Here is a 21,856-nt window from a genome sequence, read left to right on the forward strand (position 1 = left end):
ACGTTATGCTCCATTTTCTGAGGTGTGAGAATACGCTCACAAATGGGTGACTCATGGAGGAACCCCTCACTCATTTACGCGTCACCCATTGTGAAAGAGTTGCTCGTCCAGTTCTGATTAAAGCTTTCCCCTCTCACCTTACCCCTCTCTGCTCTAGTCCTCTAGTCCTTGATTCTCCAACCATGGGGAAAAAACAAACGATGTGCATGTTGCCCTGCTACTGAAGGAGGTAAGAGAAGGAACAAGAGTGATGTCACCATTGCATCAGTCCCAAATGTGAATCAAGCATGGCGACGGCTAGATCAGTAAAGGTCGTAGTAAAATTTTGCATCTGTATTACAAACCTGGCTCAATTTCTTTCCCACTGGAATAGGTCCTATTTATTTACATTTTAAAACTTGTCGACTCAGACAAATAGCCACAGCTTGAGAGAGCGGCAGTTTAATCAAGGTGGCCAGAAGGACAAATGTCATTGTATCCAAAGACGCACAGAATGCAATCATATATCCCCAGAATCACCTTAAAGGGACTGCATCGCTGACTTTGCACATGTTCTCTTTGTATCTCCAGATTCAACTCCCATGACTTGTGTGAACTAGGAACTGTCTTGGTTGCACTGGTGACTTCTGGCTTTTGTTTTGCACTAATATAGTTTTTATTTTAAATTTGAGTCATACTGCATGGAGACAGAACCTTCGGCCCAACTTCCTTACACCGACCAACATGCCCCATCTTCACAAGTCCAACCACCTTGTGTTTGGCCCGTATCATAAGTTCATAACTCAGAGGAGCAGAATTAGGCCATTTGGTCCATCAAGTCTACTCCGCCATTCAATCATGTCTGATCTATCTTTGCCTCTCAATCCCATTCTCCTGCCTTCTTCCCATAATCCGTGGCACTGTACCAAAATATTCCTCTAAACGTATCCTATCCATGTACCTGTCTGAATACTTCTTAAACATTGCGATAGTACCAGCCTCAACTACCTTTTATTGTGTTATGTATTAGTGTGTTTACAGACCTGTCGTGCTGCTGCAAGTAAAGGGCCTGTCCCACGAGCATGCGACTGCATGTGGCAAGCGCGACCAAACCGGAAGCGGGGGCCGCGCGGGGGCCACGCGGAGGTCGAGTGATCCCTGTACAGGGCCTGTCCCACCAGCATGCGACTGCTTGCGGCAAGCGCGACCAAACCGGAAGCGGGAGACACGCGGAGGTCGAGTAATCCCGCACGAGTTCACGTGAAGTTCGAGCGAAGGCGTACGCCATCAAGACGCTGCATACGGCGTCAAGACGCTGCGTACGGCGTCAAGATGCTGCGCACGCCCGTCGAGGCGGTGCGTACGGCCTCAATGTGGCTGCGGGCCAGCAGGCCGTTGCCGCGCGCAATTTTTGGACAGTGTCAGTTTTTCAGAGCCCCACATGATGTCGGGACCATAGAAACATAGAAACATAGAAATTAGGTGCAGGAGTAGGCCATTCGGCCCTTCGAGCCTGCACCGCCATTCAATATGATCATGGCTGATCATCCAACTCAGTATCCCGTACCTGCCTTCTCTCCATACCCTCTGATCCCCTTAGCCACAATGGCCACATCTAACTCCCTCTTAAATATAGCCAATGAACTGGCCTCAACTACCCTCTGTGGCAGAGAGTTCCAGAGATTCACCACTCTCTGTGTGAAAAAAGTTTTTCTCATCTCGGTTTTAAAGGATTTCCCCCTTATCCTTAAGCTGTGACCCCTTGTCCTGGACTTCCCCAACATCGGGAACAATCTTCCTGCATCTAGCCTGTCCAACCCCTTAAGAATTTTGTAAGTTTCTATAAGATCCCCTCTCAATCTCCTAAATTCTAGAGAGTATAAACCAAGCCTATCCAGTCTTTCTTCATAAGACAGTCCTGACATCCCAGGAATCAGTCTGGTGAACCTTCTCTGCACTCCCTCTATGGCAATAATGTCCTTCCTCAGATTTGGAGACCAGAACTGTACGCAATACTCCAGGTGTGGTCTCACCAAGACCCTGTACAACTGCAGTAGAACCTCCCTGCTCCTATACTCAAATCCTTTTGCTATGAAAGCTAACATACCATTCGCTTTCTTCACTGCCTGCTGCACCTGCATGCCTACTTTCAATGACTGGTGTACCATGATAACCAGGTCTCGCTGCATCTCCCCTTTTCCTAATCGGCCACCATTTAGATAACAGTCTGCTTTCCTGTTTTTGCCACCAAAATGGATAACCTCACATTTATCCACATTATACTGCATCTGCCAAACATTTGCCCACTCACCCAGCCTATCCAAGTCACCTTGCAGTCTCCTAGCATCCTCCTCACCGCTAACACTGCCCCCCAGCTTAGTGTCATCTGCAAACTTGGAGATATTGCCTTCAATTCCCTCATCCAGATCATTAATATATATTGTAAATAGCTGGGGTCCCAGCACTGAGCCTTGCGGTACCCCACTAGTCACTGCCGGCCATTGTGAAAAGGACCCGTTTACTCCTACTCTTTGCTTCCTGTTTGCCAGCCAGTTCTCTATCCACATCAATACTGAACCCCCAATGCCGTGTGCTTTAAGTTTGTATACTAATCTCTTATGTGGGACCTTGTTGAAAGCCTTCTGGAAGTCCAGATACACCATATCCACTGGTTCTCCCCTATCCACGCTACTAGTTACATCCTCGAAAAATTCTATAAGTTTTGTCAGACATGATTTACCTTTCGTAAATCCATGCTGACTTTGTCCAATGATTTCACCACTTTCCAAATGTGCTGCTATCCCATCTTTAATAACTGACTCTAGTAGTTTCCCCACTACCGATGTTAGACTAACTGATCTGTAATTTCCCGTTTTCTCTCTCCTTAAAAAGTGGGGTTATGTTTGCTACCCGCCAATCCTCAGGAACTACTCCAGAATCTAAAGTGTTTTGAAAGATTATTACTAATGCATCCACTATTTCTGGAGCTACTTCCTTAAGTACTCTGGGATGCAGCCTATCTGGCCCTGGGGATTTATCGGCCTTTAATCCATTCAATTTACCCAACACCACTTCCCGACTAACCTGGATTTCACTCAATTCCTCCAACTCCTTTGACCCGCGGTCCCCTGCTATTTCCGGCAGATTATTTATGTCTTCCTTAGTGAAGACGGAACCAAAGTAGTTATTCAATTGGTCCGCCATATCCTTGTTCCCCACGATCAACTCACCTGTTTCTGACTGCAAGGGACCTACATTTGTTTTAACTAATCTCCTTCTTTTCACATATCTATAAAAACTTTTGCAGTCAGTTTTTATGTTCCCTGCCAGTTTTCTTTCATAATCTATTTTTCCTTTCCTAATTAAGCCCTTTGTCCTCCTCTGCTGGTCTCTGAATTTCTCCCAGTCCTCTGGTATGCTGCCTTTTCTGGCTAATTTGTACGCATCATCCTTCGCTTTGACACTATCCCTGATTTCCCTTGTTATCCACGGATGCACTACCTTCCCTGATTTATTCTTTTGCCAAACTGGGATGAACAATTTTTGTAGTTCACCCATGCAGTCTTTAAATGTCTTCCATTGCATATCCACCGTCAACCCTTTTAGAATTAATTGCCAGTCAATCTTGGCCAATTCACGTCTCATACCCTCAAAGTTACCTTTCTTTAAGTTCAGAACCATTGTTTCTGAATTAACCATGTCACTTTCCATCCTAATGAAGAACTCAACCATATTATGGTCACTCTTGCCCAAGGGGGCACGTACAACAAGACTGCTAACTAACCCTTCCTCATTACTCAATACCCAGTCTAAAATAGCCTGCTCTCTCGTTGGTTCCTCTACATGTTGATTTAGATAACTATCCCGCATACATTCCAAGAAATCCTCTTCCTCAGCACCCCTGCCAATTTGATTCACCCAATCTATATGTAGATTGAAGTCGAAGGTACACAAAATTGCTGGGGAAACTCAGCGGGTGCAGCAGCATCTATGGAGCGAAGGAAATAGGCGACGTTTCGGGCCGAAACCCTTCTTCAGACTGATTGCAGTAGATTGAAGTCACCCATTATAACTGTTTTGCCTTTGTCGCACGCATTTCTAATTTCCTGTTTGATACCATCTCCAACTTCACTACTACTGTTAGGTGGCCTGTATACAACTCCCACTAGCGTTTTCTGCCCCTTAGTGTTTCGCAGCTCTACCCATACTGATTCCAGATCCTCCAAACTAATGTCCTTCCTTTCCATTGCGTTAATCTCCTCTCTAACCAGCAACGCTACCCCACCTCCTTTTCCTTTCTCTCTATCCCTCCTGAATATTGAATATCCCTGGATGTTCAGCTCCCAGCCTTGGTCACCCTGGAGCCATGTCTCCGTGATCCCAACTATATCATAATCATTAATGGCTATCTGCACGTTCAACTCATCCACCTTATTACGAATACTCCTTGCATTGAGACCAGCACCGCACAACTCCATACGGCTCCGGCGATCGAAGTTGGACCGGCCCTGCGAGGCCGTACGGCTCAAGCGACCACGTTAGGTTGCGCTTGCCGCATGCAGTCGCATGCTCGTGGGACAGGCCCTTTAGAATTTCATTGTTCTGCTTTTGGTACATTTGACAATTAAACACTCCTGAGTCGTGACTCTTGACGATTTGAAAACTGCTGTAATTGTCTCCACTTCCATCATCTCGGGAAATGCCACAGTTTTTTGCAGCTAATGAAGTGTCTTCACCATCATCATGTAGGAACCACGGCAGCCATTTTGTGCACAGCAAGCTCCCATGGGTAAATGTGACTGATTCATCTGATTTTAAAGGTGTTGAATGCGAGATAAGTACTGGTCTGAACAATCGGGCAACTCTTCAATCTGCTACAAAGTGTCCTCTGCACCTTTAGAGACTAGAGGTACAAAATGGAAACAGGCCTACCCAGTCCATGCTGACCAGCGATCACCCCATGAACTAACACTATCCTACACACGAGGGACAATTTACGATTTTTTACCAAAGCCAATTAACCTACAATCCTATACGTATTTGGAATGTGGGAGGAAACCTGAGCACCTGGAGAAAACCCACGCGGTCACAGGGAGAACGTACAAACTCCGTACAGACAGCACCAGTAGTCAGGATCAAACCCAGGTTTCTGCTGCTGTAAGGCAGCAACTCTACCCCTGTCCCACCTTTGGGAAAGCAGCCTCCTACTTGAGAAAGCTGAACATCACATACATAAGGATACAAAGTGCAATCGTACTTAAGTACTGCATTATGATGTATGTGTCTAGATTTTCCGCTGTCGAGCTACTTCAGGGAGAATCCCTTTTCGTACACACAGCAGCCATGGAATCTTGTACATCTACCAAAGACCGCAGACAAAACCTCACTGCGACGTTTGATCCAAAGAGCCGCACCTCTGACTGCGCAACAACCCTTGACATTTTAAATAGTTCTCAGGTTAGTCCTAACCCAGCAAGAGGTACCACACTATCTACAATTTTAATTCATGTAGCTCCAGGAACTAGAGACTCTTCCCCTTTCCATCCTCCTCGCTTTCTCCCCTTAGGTGTTGTACTTTCACGAAGCCAAGCTATTTTTACTCGTCAACATATTGCTAGTTACCTGGTCTTCTCTCGCACTCCAGGTATTTGGCTACACTCTGAGTCTTGGCCTGTCTCCTAGGTTTCCCAATGATTGATGCTCTTGTCCGCTTCCTGCATCAGCTCAATTCTCTCTGGCTGTTACCATCCTGCCGACCACTGAGATATGAACAGCACCCAAGGGACTTGGGTTACAGCTCACGCTTTCAGTGGTCAATCTATTGTGACAAAGGCATGCTATTCTATTCGAAGTTTTAAAAATGTTTTTAGGGTTGTTTTTTAATGCAAAGCAAAAACACAGGGAAAGACACTTGGTCACCATGTTATCGGAAAGATGTTGTCAAGCGTGAAAGAGTTCAGAGAAGATTTACCAGAATGTTGCCAGGATTCGTGCAACTGAGTGATCGGGAGAGGTTGAGCAAACTAGGGTTTTATTCCTTGGAGCGCAGGAGGATGAGCGGTGATCTTATAGAGGTGTACAAAATCATGGGAGGAATAGATCGGGTAAACGTATTTTGCCCAGAGTGCGGAAGTTGAAATTGGGTTTAATGTGATGGGGGGTAGATTTATTGGGAACCCAAGGGGTAACTTTTTTACACAAAGGGTGGTAGGTGTATGGAACAAGCTACTGGAGGAGGTAATTGAGACAGGTACTATAGCAACATTTAAGAAACATTTAGACAGGTGCTTGGATAGGGTAGGTTTAAAGGGATATGGGCCTGAAGCAGGCAGATGGGGATACATTTTAGATGGGATATGTTGGTCAGCATGCGCAAGTTGGGCCGAAGGGCCTGTAACATGCTGGATGACTCTATCTATGTCTCTATGACTTGGACAGATACCTGGATAGGAAAGGTTTAGAGGGATATGGGCCAAGTGCGGCAAATGAGCCTAGCTTAGTTAGGCATCTTGGTCAGCATGGGCGCGTTGGACCAAAGGGCCTGTTTCCGAGCTGTATGACTATGACTCTAAATTGACAAATAGCCGGAGGACACATGCAGGAAAGAGCAGAAAATTAAAATACTGCAGATGCTGGAAATATGAAATGAAAACACTAAATGCTGGAAAACACTCAGCATGATGTCTGGCTGGTTTTGTTTAGAGAGATAGCATTGAAGCTGGCCCGTTGGCTCATGGAGTCCGCAATGACCATGGATCATCCATTCTCACTAATTCTATGTTATCCCACTCTTTCATGCATTGTGTACACAATTATCCTCCAATCCCAGTCATCTTTGGTACGTGGGAGGAAACCAGAGCACAAAGAGCAACCCCATGCAGTCACTGAGAGAACATGCAAATTCCACGCAGACAGTACTCAAGGTCAGAATCGAACCCAGGTCTCTGGCACTGTGAGGCAGCAGTTCTACCCGTGCACCACTGTGCCATCCTGGCTGAGGATTTCCAGTGTTTTGATCAGATAAAAATACAAAGAGGCAATTCCACAGAAATGTTTCTTAAATTTACTTAACATCCATCAATTAGTACAATCAGGTAAGAGTCATATTCGTGAATGACGTACTACATGAGAAGGCTGCTCGGCCCATTACATGCAGCCACAATTTTAAAGAGCCGCCCAATGAAACCCATCTCCTTTCTCATCCCAAAAGTCACCAACATTACAGAATAACACATTGCAGGAACAGGCAATAGTCCTTTCTCGTGGCATAGCTGTTCTATTAAAGATCAGTTGGAGGATAGCATGGTGATCATCTGCAAAAAAGTCTAGTCATTCTCCTGCAGTCACCATGTTACCTAATCCAAACACTATTGTCTGTCAAAATGTGGAAGACATTTAAAATCAGAACTGACCTAAAACGAACTAAACCTCTGCCTTAAATTACAACATTATGTAAAATATCGCAGACAGTGAAGACTCATCAAGAGGCTTGAACATTGTAAGCCATGTGAACTCTGTTTATCTGGTTGATTGTATTAATTCCTGGAATAAAAGGATGTACGTTTAGGAAGGAGATGATGAGGAGGATTATTTTTAGTGAATGTGGAATTCATTGCCGCAAGACTGTTGAGGCCAATGAATATTTTTAAGGCAGAGATTTATATTTTTGATTAATACGGGTATCAGGGGTTATGGGGAAAAGGCAGGAGAATGGGTTGAAAGAGAAAGATAGATCAGCCATGATTGAATGGTGGAGTAGACTTGATGGACCGAATGGCCTGACTCTGCTCTTATCACTTAAGAACATTAACTTATTTTCATTAACTGATGATATCAAACCATTTAAGCATGTTTGACTCTCACCACACAATCCTCATCTGTGAATCCAAAATCACTATTCTGTCAGCTCTGTGGCAAAGTTATTTGGTCCACGATTTAGACATTAGACTTTAGAGATACAGCACGGAAACAGGCCCTTCGGCCCACCGAGTCTGTGCTGACCAGCAATCACCCCGTACGCTAGCATTATCCTACACACCAAGGAGAATTTACGATTTCACTGAAGTCAATTATCCTACAAACCTGCACATCTTTGATGTGTGGAAGAAAACCGGAGCACCTGGAGAAAACTCACTTGGTCACAGGGAGAATATAAAAGTTCCGTACAAACTGCACCCGTAGTCAGGATCGAACCCGGGTTTCTGGAGCTGTAAGGTAGTAACTATCACTGTGACACTGTGCCACCCTGAAACGACTAAGACAGAATAACAATTGCATTTGACACAAATCTGTAAAGTTGTATCACTTTATTTGGGTATTCTGTTATTGTTTGTTTGTTCATTAGGGTTGATTGAGGTGGGTTCATTATGTTCATTGTTTGTTCAAGACCACCATGGGCGCTGGGGAGATGGCAGCTCCGCCGGCAGTCTGTTCGTTTTTTATTTCTTTTTGTTATTTTTTAGTGCGTTCAAAGTTTGTTTTAATGTTCTTCGGTGTGTTTTATGCGGGAGGAGGGGGGAGGGGATTCGGGGGGAACTTTTTTTCAAGTTCCTACCTTCCCGGAGATGTGATCAATTCTCCGGGCTCTGCGGCCTACCATCGCTGGAGCTGGAGCTCTCCTCAGACTGTCGTGAGCCCCATCGCGGGGCGTGGACTTAACATCGGAGCGGATCCCTTGCCTGGGATCGCTCCCACCATGATCACCGTGGACTTACCATCTAGGGATCGCAGTCTCGGGAGAGGCTAGTCGTGAGCTCCAACACCGCGGAGGGCTCGACCAGCCCTAATGCGAAGTTCGATCGCCCGGCGCGGGGGAGCTGACATTCCCCTGATGCAGGAGCTGAACATCTCGATGCAGTGGGCCCGTACGCAGCCGGCTACGGGAATCAAGACCATCCCGTCAACGGAGGGCTCGAGGCCCCTGACCGAGGAAGAACAAAAGGAAGGACTTTAACTTTATATCGCCTTCCATCACAGTGCGGAATGTGTAGGAGTCACTGTGGTGGATGTTCATGTTAAAATGTGTTTTTGAGTGATTTGTTGCTTTTAATTGTATGACTGACCTGGTCAATGAAATTCCTCGTATGTTGCAAAACATACTTGGCGAATAAAGCGTGATTCTGATTCACATGTACCACCGAGATATAGTGAAAAGCTTTTCTTTGCGTGCTACCCAGTAAAAAAAAGACTTTACATGAATATAATCAAGCCGTCACTGTGCACAGATAAAGGATAAAGGGCACAATATTTAGTGCAAGATGTAACATTGAAGTCTGATAAAGTCCGATATAAAAAAGTTCAAAGATCTCCAATGAGGTAGATGGGAGTTCGGGACAGGACTTTGGCCGATTACCCTCCATGCTTTGTCCTGCCTCTCCTCTGTCCCAACTTCCTCCCTCCCTACCCCCACTATCAGTCTGAAGAAGGGTCCCAACCCAAAACGTCACGTATCTATGTTCTCCAGAGATGCTGCCTGATCTGCTGATTTACTCCAACACTTTGTGGCCTTCTTTTTTCAAAGAACCAAGAAGCTCGCTTCTCAATATTATTAACAGACCACACACCAGACCGGCCCAGTGTAGCACAGCATGGGCGTTCAGCATGTGTTCTCAGCAGTGCATGGAGTGCACTGTTGGAGGTGCCCTTATACCCTTTGCATGGATGTAGCCAGGCCCCTGAACAGTGTATCTTGTAAACTTGTACATGATGTCATACGGATGGTTTGCGCTGTTCATTCAATCTTGTTTATGTGCGACTTGAAGGTTGATGGCTGTAACAGATTGTGATGGCAATCTCCAGTGCATACACTGTGTTGCCTGCCAGCTCCGATAATGTCATTCATCCCTGGCGTTGTTCTGCGATTCGCTTCACATGGCAGCAGTTCATGCTGATGGAATGTGCACCAGAGCTCCCTTGAAAAATATCCCTAAACTCATTGACAGTAAATGCATTACAGAAATTAACCTTTCCTTTTGGGGAGGGAAAATAAAGATAATTAATTTCACAGTGCATAAATTTAGAGTGAGCTGTGATTTGATTTTGCTGTTCATTTGTGGTCAAACACAAACAAACACAAATTGGAGGGGTGGGGTTTCCTCTCAGGGGATTTTAAGGCAGGCTTCATTTTTGGAATTCACATTGCTTTGCTGTGTAAAATTGGTACTGTAACAGATTCTGACGTCCTTTAAATGGTGATGTCAGGTCCAAATACTTGTACATTTAAATCACTCACTTGAGATCTGTTTTTTGCTGTTTTAACAAATGGGATAATGCCCCTGTGAAGAGTAGATGTTTGCTCAATTGAAATAATAGTACCAAGGGTCATTTCCTGGCTGGAGCTTTGAAATGGGGATGAGGCAACAAATTTATTGTTATATGTGCAAGTACGCTCTTTAAAACCTCTACTCCCTTTATCATGTATCTGTACACTGTGGATGGCTCGATTGTAATCAGGTATTGTCTTTCCGCTGACTGGTTAGCATGCAGCAAAATGCTTTCTCTGTACCTCGGTACACGTGACAATAAACTAAACTTCAAAGGTACAGATAAGATAAAAAATCTTGCTCTCAGCGGCATCACAGACACATGCACACAAAATACACAGAGGACATAGCTTTCAGTTGAGAGGAGAATAGTTTAAAGAAGATATGCAGGGCTAGTTCTATTACATAGAGTGGTGGGTGCCTGGAATAAGCTCCCATGGGTAATGGTGGAAAACATAGAAAACATAGAAATAGAAAATAGGTGCAGGAGTAGGCCATTCAGCCCTTCGAGCCAGCACCGCCATTCAATATGATCATGGCTGATCATCCCCAATCAGTATCCCGTTCCTGCCTTCTCCCCATATCCCCTGATTCCGCTATTTTTAAGAGCCCTATCTAGCTCTCTCTTGAAAGCATCCAGAGAACCTGCCTCCACCGCCCTCTGAGGCAGAGAATTCCACAGACTCACCGCTCTCTGTGAGAAAAAGTGTTTCCTTGTCTCCGTTCTAAATGGCTTACTCCTTATTCTTAAACTGTGGTCCCTGGTTCTGGACTCCCCCAACATCCGGAACATGTTTCCTGCCTCTAGCGTGTCCAAGCCCTTAACAATCTTATATGTTTCAAATTAATTGTGATCATGGCTGATCGCCCCAATCAATAACCCGTGCCTGCCTTCTCCCCATATCCCTTGATTCCACTAACCCCTAGAGCTCTATCTAACTCGGAGGCAGACATGATAGTGGCATTTAAGAAGCTTTTAGATGAACACATGGATATGCAGGGATTAAAGAAATATGGACCACATGCGGGCACAGGAGCTTTTGTAACGTCTTTCTTAAAGTCATAGAGTCGTAGAATCATACAACTAAGAAACAGGCCCTCTGGCCCAAATTGCCCATACCGCCCAAGATGCCCCATCTACACGAGACCCACCTGCCTGCCTGTGGAAAAAGTCGCCTCATAGGTTCCTATTAAATCTTCCCCCCTCACTTTAAACTTATGTCCCCTGGTTCTTGGATTCCCCTATTCCTGGCAAAAGACTCTGTGCATTTACCCTATCTGTTATCCTACCTCTATCTTATTTTTCCCCTTTCGTTCAGGTTGCAGGGTTAGCATTGTTCAAATAGCTTTAACGGTGAATACCATTTCAGGTGGCACCAAGATGGAAGCAAATCCGAGAGAAAATGAATCAGGTTTGGGTCCCATGTGGTTGCTAAAGACTGGTGGATGGAAAGTTGAGCATCTGAATGGTGCCACCCAAAATCCCTCACCTCTCACCATGAAGGGATTATCATGGCTGATCCACATCTTAACTCTATTTCCCCACAATTCAAAAACCCTCAATAATTTTCCCTTAAAATAAACAATGGTAAAAAGACATTGAGACCTTGATAGAGAACGGACTTCCAGTTTTGATATTCTTGCATCGAATGATTTTATTTAAATCTTATTTTAAGATTTATTTTAACATGTTATAGTCCTTCTAATATTCTCTATTCTCAAAGTTCTAATCTTTATTGCCATCTATGTTCATTTTACCCTGGCCCCAGCATTCTTCTGCACAGCCTGACGTATTAATCTATTTATTGCTGTTGTGACAAGTTCAAGGTCTGATATCCCCCTGTGATTTTTTTTTGCCCAAGTCTCCTCCCCTGGAGTGTTCTCATTAAGCATTGCTTTGTGAAGACCTTCACTCTTGGTACATTATATGTTGCCTTCACGTTTTGAAAGCCCCAACAACCCTCGAGTCACAAGCCTGTACAACGAGTATCACAATCGCTGTTGTTCAATAGCTGGAACTCTCTCTGCAACAGAAGCATGAGATGCTTGGCTTCAAAGTAACCAAGTGTGAAAATCCTATTTCCGGAGGTCATTTTTCCCTTTCTCTTTCCACTGCTAAGTCAGAGTGAATCTGGGCGGCTAGGAATTAATGGCATTAACACTTTACACGCTGAAATTACTTTCAAATGCACACAAATGGTTATTTAGCTTCAGACTTTATTTTAGACTAGAGATACAGCCCGGAAACAGACCCTTCAGCCCAGCAAGACCGCTCCGACCAGCGTTCACTCCATACACAGACCGTGTCGTACACACTTAGGGACATTTTTTACAACCTACTTACGCCAATTAACCTACAATTCTACACATCTTTGGAACGTGGGAGGAAACCGGAGCACCCGGAGAAAACCCATGCAGTCACAGGGAGAATGTACAAGCTCTGTATAGACAGCACCTGTAGTCAGGATCGAACCCTGGTCTCTAGTGCTGTAAGGCATCAACTCTACCGCTGCATCACTGTGCCGCCGTTTCTGAGTAAAATTCCCATCAACAAAAAAATTGGTCAAGGGAACAGGTATTTTTATGAAAAACTTGTAGAACCAGCTCTGCCATTTGGAAAGGTTTAGAATGGATGTGGGCCAAACATGGGCAAATAGGGCTAGATTAGAATGGGCATCTTGGTCAGCATGGACGATTTGGGCTGAAGGACCTATTTCCGTACTGTATGACTCTATGGCTCAATGTTCACACCTGTCTGCTTCCTGTCATAGGACAAACTGACATTAAGAATTCCTTTTACTCAACATCAGGGGCATAAAAAAAGTTAAATCTGAAATTGGCAGTAGCTTAATGCGCTGGAATGAGTTTTAAAACTCAGACTAAAAACAAATATGAAATCATGATATAATGCATTAAAACATGCACCAAACACAAGGTGGTGTTTTCAGGACTGCAATGTGATCCTGCTTTGTATTAGGTGTTGCACTCCGCGCATTATTATAGAGCATCCGCTCTCCGTCGCCAATTTGCTGACCACTCACTTATCGATTTTTCTTTCCATGTTTTAATTTGTGGGTTGTTTTTCTCTCTCTCTCTCGGAGCGAGGTAGAGAGGCAGACGCATTACATCATGCGTACCGCTGAAGCAGAAAATGTTGCTGCAGTCCTCGGTGAGGGTTGCAGGCTGTCTGGAGGCTTGAAGGACAAGCCCAGCAGCAGATCGAAGAACGAATGCAGCCCCACACCTGACTCAGTGTAGGACAGTCGCCATGCATCTCATCCACCCATCATTTTGTGGCAATTATACACTTCTACATTTCACAAAACATGTCTGTCCCCTTGACCAATTTTGCCGTTAATGGCAAATTTAGTCAGAGAAAACGTTCTCATTTTAGGCAGGGAATTTGTCCGAGCAATCTTTAATTTTTTTTTTTTGTCAGGTGCAATTATTATTGCGATCATTCGTTTAAAAAACTGCACTGACTCAGGTGGAGAAAGCAGTTATACATTTTTTCTCCCAAAAGGTCGTGTGTGTATGGAACAAGCTGTCAGAGGTGGTAGTTGAGGGTGGGACTATTGCAGCGTTTAAGACGCAATTAGACAGGTACATAGATGGGACAGGTTTAGAGGAATATGGGCCAAATGCAGGCAAGTGGGATTAGCGTTGATGGGACAAGTTGGTCGGTGTGGGCAAGTTGGGCCAAAGGGGCTGTTTCCACACTGTATGACTATGAGTACAGGGCAGTAGTTACATGAAGCCCTATCCAATATTGGTTTGGCTGCATCTATTCTGGTTACCTCAAAAAAGATTCTAGGGACTCGTGGTGCAAAAAAAGCTTCAGTGATTCTGAGGATAGAATGCTTTGGTTACCTTATGAGCCAGGGGAAGCTAGAAGAGATGATTTGGACAAAGTGCTCAAAATCAAAGATGTGGACAATGGTAAACTGTAGACTGGACAGAGCATCAAGGAGGAACAAATTGCAATGCAGGCGAAATGGATTGAATGTGTAGGAAGGAACTGCAGATGCTAGTTTACTTTTTCAAACAAGATGTGGCCATCTCAGCCACGGACAACATTTATTGCCCATCTCTAATGGCTCCTGAACTGAGGTTGTAGCTGAGGGTTATATGACTGGAGAAACTAGAGTCAGATAAAGACCAGCCTAGATAAAGAGCGGAGCTTTCCATCAGTGTCGGGGCTGAGTCTTGCAGGGAATATGTAATCATTTAGTAGCTTCCCACTGCTAATAGTAGCATGTTAACAAATAGATTTATATAATCATTTAAATAATCATTTGAAATAAAATTCCTCTGGTTCTGAATGTCTCTGAATCGATATCCAAACCTCTGAATATTAGCTCAATGACTCAAACCATTCTGCCATTATTCTAATTTTTACTTTACTTGTAGTTTATTTAATTCACAGATATATTATGTATAAGGAGTCATCTTGCTTTTTGGTAATGGTGTGTAAAATAAACAATATGGATCCATCTACTTACATCCGGGTTGATTCTTGCTTCTAGTTGTATTTACTAACTAGAGTAGGCGATTAGTGATGCAATCTCCTTTGTAAAACATCCCGACAAACAGATGGCGCCTCCACATTTGTAACCAAGAAGACCAAAGTGTTAAGTAAAAGTTTGATTTGTAGATACATCGAGGAAACAGGCCCTTCAGCCCATCAAATCGCACCAACCTATCCCACACACTAAGGACAATTTACAGAAACCAATTAACCTTACAAATCTGCACATTTTTGGAATGTGGAAGGAAACCAGAGCACCCGGAGAAGACCCATGTAGTCACAGGGAGAACATGCAAACTCCATACAGATAGCGGCCATAGTCAAGATCGAACCTGGGTCTCTGGTGCTGTAAGGCAGCAACTCCATCATTGTGTCACGGTGCCTCCCTTGAACAAAAGGTGGTTGTAACTGTCTTTAATTTATTTATTCAAGGGGTGAGAGCGTCGCTGATTACTTTGCCATTGTTTTACATTTTATTTGAGTTCTTCCCCGTGCCTGTTTGTGGGTGTTGCGTGTACGATGCAATGTAGAGGCCACACATTGCTTCAATTCTCCCTTACAAGTGCTGTGGTCAGCATCTTCAAATGTGGTTGTCAGGAGTGGTTTACTGTGGAGGATCTTCTATCCGACTCGAGCCTGTGGTTATGGTGGTACATCAGGTATTGGCAATCAAAACAATGCACTGGATAATGTTTGCCCATATTAGATAATAGTGTGCATCAATCTCATTGAATTTGGTGGTTTCAGGATATGCTTATTAATGCTATGAATTAAGTGTTATGGATTAGTGAGGCCAACTAAAAATCAACTTACCACATTCAAATGTTTCACATTTTGCTTTTACTTTCACTCTTTACACAAAACGCTATTTAAAAAACAATACAAAGGAAGCGATTGAAACATTTCAATCACATTAATAATCGGCATTGGGTCATACGGTCACAGAGAGCACTTCAGCCCACCGAGTCTGTACTGACCACCAGACAACCATTTTTTACATTAATCCTTTGCTAACCCATTCCCAGGGAAAGACACAAAGTACTGGAGAACTTCAGCGGGTCAGGCAGCAACCCTAGAGAAAATGGATGGGTGACTTTTCACCTTGGAACGGTGGAACCCTTCTTCAGCCTGTCCCTCTCCCCACATTCACATTTTTAGCTTATTTGAACAGAACAGGACTGAATTTCAGATGTGGAGAATAACCCACAGCTAATGGCAGATCAGTGTAAGCAACCATGATTGAATTTCTCTCCCAGTATATTTTAGTTACCTTTACTACAAGCATAGAAGCAGGTCATTAAACCCAGTTGATAGTTATGCTACAAATGAGCTTCATGCAATTCAAACAACAAACCCTTTTTTTCCTATTTTTGTACGCGTGGCTGGTAAGTTTATGTATTATTTGATTATACTATATAGAAAATGTACAAACAATTTTTCCATACAATATCTCCATTCTTATTTTGTTATAACCAGCATCCAGCAATGCTATATTGGAGCAGGTATTATACTATTTCCCAATTTATTTCTCTGCAAACCATTTCTCTCACATTTTCATCTACTCCATCCTGATTCTCCAAACGTGCACCATCACTAGAAGTAATCCACAAAAAATATTTAATCACACAAACGTGCTTAGGATGTATGTAAATCTTCTCTCACATATCTTTCAACTTAGCTCCTCTCACCTTAAAGCTAAACTTACCTCTGCAAAAAAGGACGGTGACCTTGTACAAGAGAAGAAGGCTGCATTTGATGCACTAGATATGGTTAGCTTAATGCTGTGGGTGGATGTGCAATGTACCTGTGGCCTCTTGACCTAGAAGAGTCTCGACCCAAAATGTCACTTATCCATGTTCTCCAAAGATGCTGCCTGACCTCCTGAGTTACTCCAGCACCTTTTGTGTATAAACTGGCATCTGCAGGTCTTTGTTTCTAATTCTTCTGTTATGGAATGCCCCTGGATGCAATGCCTCTAGGTGCAATTCGAGGGTGGAACAAGGCATCAGATGTGTCTTCTGGCTGGAAATCAGTGCAATCCAACACAATATTTTTTTTTAAGTTACACTACTCTGCGAAGAGGGGCCAGTGGATGAAACTTGCCAGTGATATAAACCTGCCGACTGAATGACAAAGAAAAATTGTGGAGACAAAATCTGACGAATGTTGTCTAAAATCGGGAGAGATTGAGCAGGCTGGGACTCAATTCTGGGTACCGCAAGGCTCAGTGCTGGGACCGCAGCTATTTACAATATACATCAAAGATTTGGATGAAGGGATTCAAAATAACATTAGCAAATTTTCAGATGAAACAAAGCTGGGTGGCAGTGTGAACTGTGAGGAGGATGCTATGAGAATGCAGGGTGACTTGGACAGGTTGGGGGAGTGGGCAGATGCATGGCAGATGAAGTTTAATGTAGATACATGTGAGGTTATCCACTTTGGTATCAAAAACAGGAAGGAAGATTACTATCTAAATAGCATCAAGTTGGGAAAAGGGGAAGTACAACGTGGTCTGGGGATCATTGTTCATCAGTATATGAAAGTAGGCATGCAGGTACAGCAGGCAGTGAAGAAAGCAAATGGCATTTATAACAAGAGGAGTCGAGTATAGGAGCAAAGAGGTCCTTCTGCAGTTGCACAGAGCCCAGAGACCACACCTAGAGTATTGTGTGCAGTTTTGGTCCCCTAATTTGAGAAAGGACATTCTTGCTATTGAGGGAGTGCAGCGTAGGTTTACAAGGTTAATTCCCGGGATGGCGGGACTGTCATATGCTGAGAGAATGGAGCGGCTGGGCTTGTACACTCTGGAGTTTAGAAGGATGAGAGGGAATCTTATGCAAACATATAAGATTGTTAAGGGTTTGGACATGCTAGAGGCAGGAAACATGTTCCCGATGTTGGGGGAGTCCAGATCCAGGGGCCACAGTTTAAGAATAAGGGGTAAGCCATTTAGAATGGAGCCGAGGAACCACTTTTTCTCACAGAGAGTTGTGAGTGTGGAGTTCTCTGCCTCACAGGGCAGTGGAGGCCGGTTCTCTGGATACTTTCAAGAGAGAGCTAGATAGGGCTCTTAAAGATAGCGGAGTCAGGGGATATGGGAGAAGGCAGGAATCGGGTACTGATTGGGGATGATCAGCCATGATCACATTGAATGGTGGTGCTGGCTCGAAGGGTCGAATGGTCTACTCCTGCACCTATTGTCTATTGTCTATTGTCTATTGTCTATTGTCAATTCCTTGGAGTGCAGGAGGATGAGGGGTGATCTTATAGAGGTGTATAAAATCATGAGAGGAATAGATCAGGTAAACACAGCGTCTCTTCCCCAGAGTAGGGGAAACAGACATAGGTTTAAGTTTGAGGGGTTGGTGGGGGGGGGGGGGGGAATTTAATACGAACCTGAGGGGTAACCTTTTTACAAAATGGATGGTGGGTGTATGGAATGAGCTGTCAGAGAAGGCAGGTACTATTGAGGCAGGTACTATTGCTGTGTGTAAGAAACATTTAGACAGGCACATGTTAAGGATAGGTTTAGAGGGATACGGGCCAAACACAGGCAGGAGGGACTAATGTAGACAGCTCATGTTGGTCAGTGTGGGCAAGTTGGGCCGAAGGGCCTGTTTCCATGCTGTATGACTCTGACTCTATGAAGGGTCCCGACCTGAAACGTTACCTGTCCATTTCCTACCACAGATGCTGCCTGACCCGTTGAGATCCTCCAACACTTTGAGTTTCGCAAAGTAAAATTGTGAGTAATGATAGCGGATATAGATATACCAAAAAGTACTTTCGCGACTAGTATTCACAATAGGTTCAGATAGTTGTACAACTGAGAGTTGCCCTGTGTGCTACAAATCCATCCTGATTCACAAGAACTTTACGGTCTTATTTTATGTTCTCTCATAGTATTGGAGCAAGACTAATCATTGATTTAGTCACCAAGAGAAGTGTTTGAAAGTATTAATGGAATGCATTACACAGAACACTTTTCAGAAGTAAATTGTATCGTACATTTTCTGTTCTGTTTTCCCAATCCTTAGATCCCATGTACAAAGCACAATCTGTTCGCACAATAGGAACTGTCTGCTGTCTGATTAATGCTTTGCCTCTTGGGGGTGCTGGAGGGAGGGGAGGAGGGGGGGGGGAGCATGGCGGAAATTGAGAACTCAACAGATGGGGAATTGTTACTTTGACCAGAGTCCTATCACTCTGCAGAACACCGTGCTGTCATTTTGACACATGTCAAATCCCTGACTCTCTCCCTTCCATCAGAAGGTAAGAAGCCACGCTTTGTGGTGAGGGGAGGCTGCTACCATCTCCAATACAAAAAGAAAAAAGAGCTTTATGACATACAATGAACGATAATGAATTCATCATGAAGATGTGTCCTGGACCCAGCACATTGATGCAATCATAAAGAAACCCCCCAAAATGCCTGTACTTCCTTAGAAGATTGAGGAGATTCAGTATGTCAATGAATACTAGTTTGAGCGTCTACAGGTATATAGTAGAGAGCATGTTGACTGATCGCATCACGGCCTGGTTCGACAACTCAAACGACCAGGAATGAAGAAGATTGCCAGAAATGGTGAATACTGCCCGCTCCATCACGGGTACCGACCTATCCACCATCGAAGGGATCTACAGGAGGCCCTGCCTCATCATCAGGCAGCCAGCCATCAGGGACCCCACACCACAAGGCCACGCTTTTGTTTCACTCCTGCCATCGAGACGAAGGTAAAGGAGCCTGAAAACTGTAATATGCAGGTTCGCGAGCAGCTTCTTCCCAACAACCATCAGGCTATTAAACACAACCTCCAACTAAGCTCCGTACTATATAGACTTAGGGGGGTTTGTTTTTTATTGTTTTTGTCCTTGCACTATCATTATTTTGTTTATTTTGTATACTGAACATTTTTGTTGTTCTTAATGGTGTTTACAGAGTACTCTCTTTACATATCTGTTGTGCTGCTGCAAGCAAGAATGTAATTGTTTTGTTTCAGACCATGTGACAACAAAACACTTTTGACTCTTGACTCTAGATAGGTACTGGATACCCTAAAAGGTGTACTGCCAAGTGAGAAGCCATTGTTCCCACTGGTATACCAAGATCCAGATTTGATCACAACTTCCAATTCATTAATGAGAGAACGTGTATTAAAATCCATGGGTTACCTGCACTCTCTGTTGATTGGGAGTTGCCTGGGCAGCCAGTCCCAGGTAATGATCGTCAAAGCTCCCTGTGGACGCATAAAATAGGGGGTATTAGTGGCAAAACTGCTGATGTCCTGCAAACCTCTGCTAGTGTTGCCATTTCTGATTGGGTGCATTGGAGGTTTCATCGCATGATCCTCCCATCCACTGCCCTATCAAGTTTGGGGGAACTGGATAGGCGACGTTTCAGGTCGGGACCCTTCCTCAGACTCATTGTAGTAGGGGGGTTGAAAGCTGGGAAAGAGTAGTGGTGGGGGCAGGGAACAAAGCCTGGCAAGTGCTCGGTGGACACGGGTGAGGGGAGAGGGAGGGGGGTTCATTGGCAGATGAGTGGGCCAAGTGACAAAAGCTAGAGATGCAAATGAGACAACAGGGTGTCACATATGGAGAGATGAGGGCTGAAATGTAAAGCCAGAGGGAGGGACTTAGGTGCGAAACATCGCTTATGCCTTTCCCTCCACAGATGCTGACTGACCTGCTGAGTTACTCTGGCACTTTGTGGACCCATCAAGCTAAATAACCTTTTTTTAAAAAGAAATCTATTAACGGATATTATTAAAATTAAATGTTGAAAATCTTGTTTTTTTTTATAATCCATTATGATTTTTGTCAGGGATTGATTGCAGTGATCAGGAAATTTAGTTTGAATTCCTGGATAATACAATGCATTCTTAAGTGGCTGGTAAATGTACTGTCCATCTGGTAGCACCAGAATGACCACATTAAACTCCCGACCGCATCAAAATAGTTCTTGATTAAAACATCCTGAATTCGATCTTAAAACGGTAATTTCCAGTCTTCCATTTGTTTTCCATCTCTAGTTTCCTCTAAACTGCTGAGCTTGGTCCATATCCCTCCAAACTTGTCCTATCCATGTTTATTGGCTCTGGGTTGATCAACACTCTCACTCATATTGCTCTGCTCTTCCCCCATAACAGCTCTTTACCTCAATCCCATTCCTTTCACAATGTGGGAATAAAGAACTGCACATGTTGGTTTACCAAAAAAATACACAAAGTACCAGAGTAATTCAGCAGATCAGGTAGAATTTCTGGAGAACATGGATAGGTGACATTTCGAGTTGGGACCCTTCTACAGACTGATCAGTCTGAGCATTGAGCATTGAACATAGAATAGTACATCCCAGGAACAGGCCCTTCAGCGCACATTATTTGTGCCGAACATGATGTCAAGTTAAACTAATCTCATCTGCTGTACATGATCCATATGCCTACATTTCTTGCACTTCCATGTCCCTATCTAAAAGCATCTTAAACACCAATATCATAAGGTCCTGACACAAAACATCACCTATATATGTTCTCCAGGGATGCTGCCTGACTTGTTAAGTTACTCCTGAACTTTGTATCTTTTTCCTTTTTGAATTCCCTGGTTGCCTCCTTGATCCTGTTTCCACCACCTCTATTGGTAGAAAGTTCCAGATCAGAACTACTCCTGCACAACAAAAAGGCTTTTCTTCTCAACCCCCATTTAATTGTTGCCTCAGAAATTTAAATCTGTAACTCCGGCCTTTGTTCCATTTGTTATAGGAACAGTATCCCTCAACTTACCTTGTCTGAAGGAAGGTCCCGTCCCAAAACATACACTTACACTTTACTATCTTATCTCCTTCTGCCCCCTCCCTTGGCAGCGTGGTCCAGCTCCTACAATTCTCTGTGTAAAAATCTTACCCCAATCAGTCTGAAGGAGGGTCTCGACCCAAAACTTCCCCTATCCATGTACTTCAGTGATGCTGCCTGACCCACTGAGTTACTCCAGCACTTTGTGTATTATTTTGTAAACCAGCATCTGCGGTTCATTGTTTCTATGTTCCAAGGGGAATTTGATTAAGGTAAAAAATATTTAGGGTAAA

General features: G+C 43.9%; 1 protein-coding gene across 3 annotated transcripts in view; it reads right to left on the reverse strand.

Annotated features, from left to right (window-relative positions):
* The window catches only part of maf (MAF bZIP transcription factor), a 353,819-nt gene that overhangs the window by 263,515 nt on the left and 68,448 nt on the right, over positions 1-21,856 (reverse strand). Inside the window, exon 2 of one of the 3 annotated variants that reach the window (XR_004414499.1) lies at positions 19,945-20,009. The exons of 1 other annotated variant lie outside the window; for it this stretch is intronic. Coding sequence is in view for 1 of the 2 variants with exons in the window: in XM_033035851.1 (XP_032891742.1) it covers positions 20,000-20,009 (10 nt within the window). In the remaining variant the exon portion in view is untranslated. Of the gene's footprint in view, positions 1-19,790; positions 20,010-21,856 lie in introns of those variants that run through there. One more of the 3 variants, XM_033035851.1, reaches the window with a different exon arrangement.

This window comes from Amblyraja radiata, chromosome 17 (assembly GCF_010909765.2).
Source record: "Amblyraja radiata isolate CabotCenter1 chromosome 17, sAmbRad1.1.pri, whole genome shotgun sequence".
Classification (NCBI taxonomy): Eukaryota; Metazoa; Chordata; class Chondrichthyes; order Rajiformes; family Rajidae; genus Amblyraja; species Amblyraja radiata.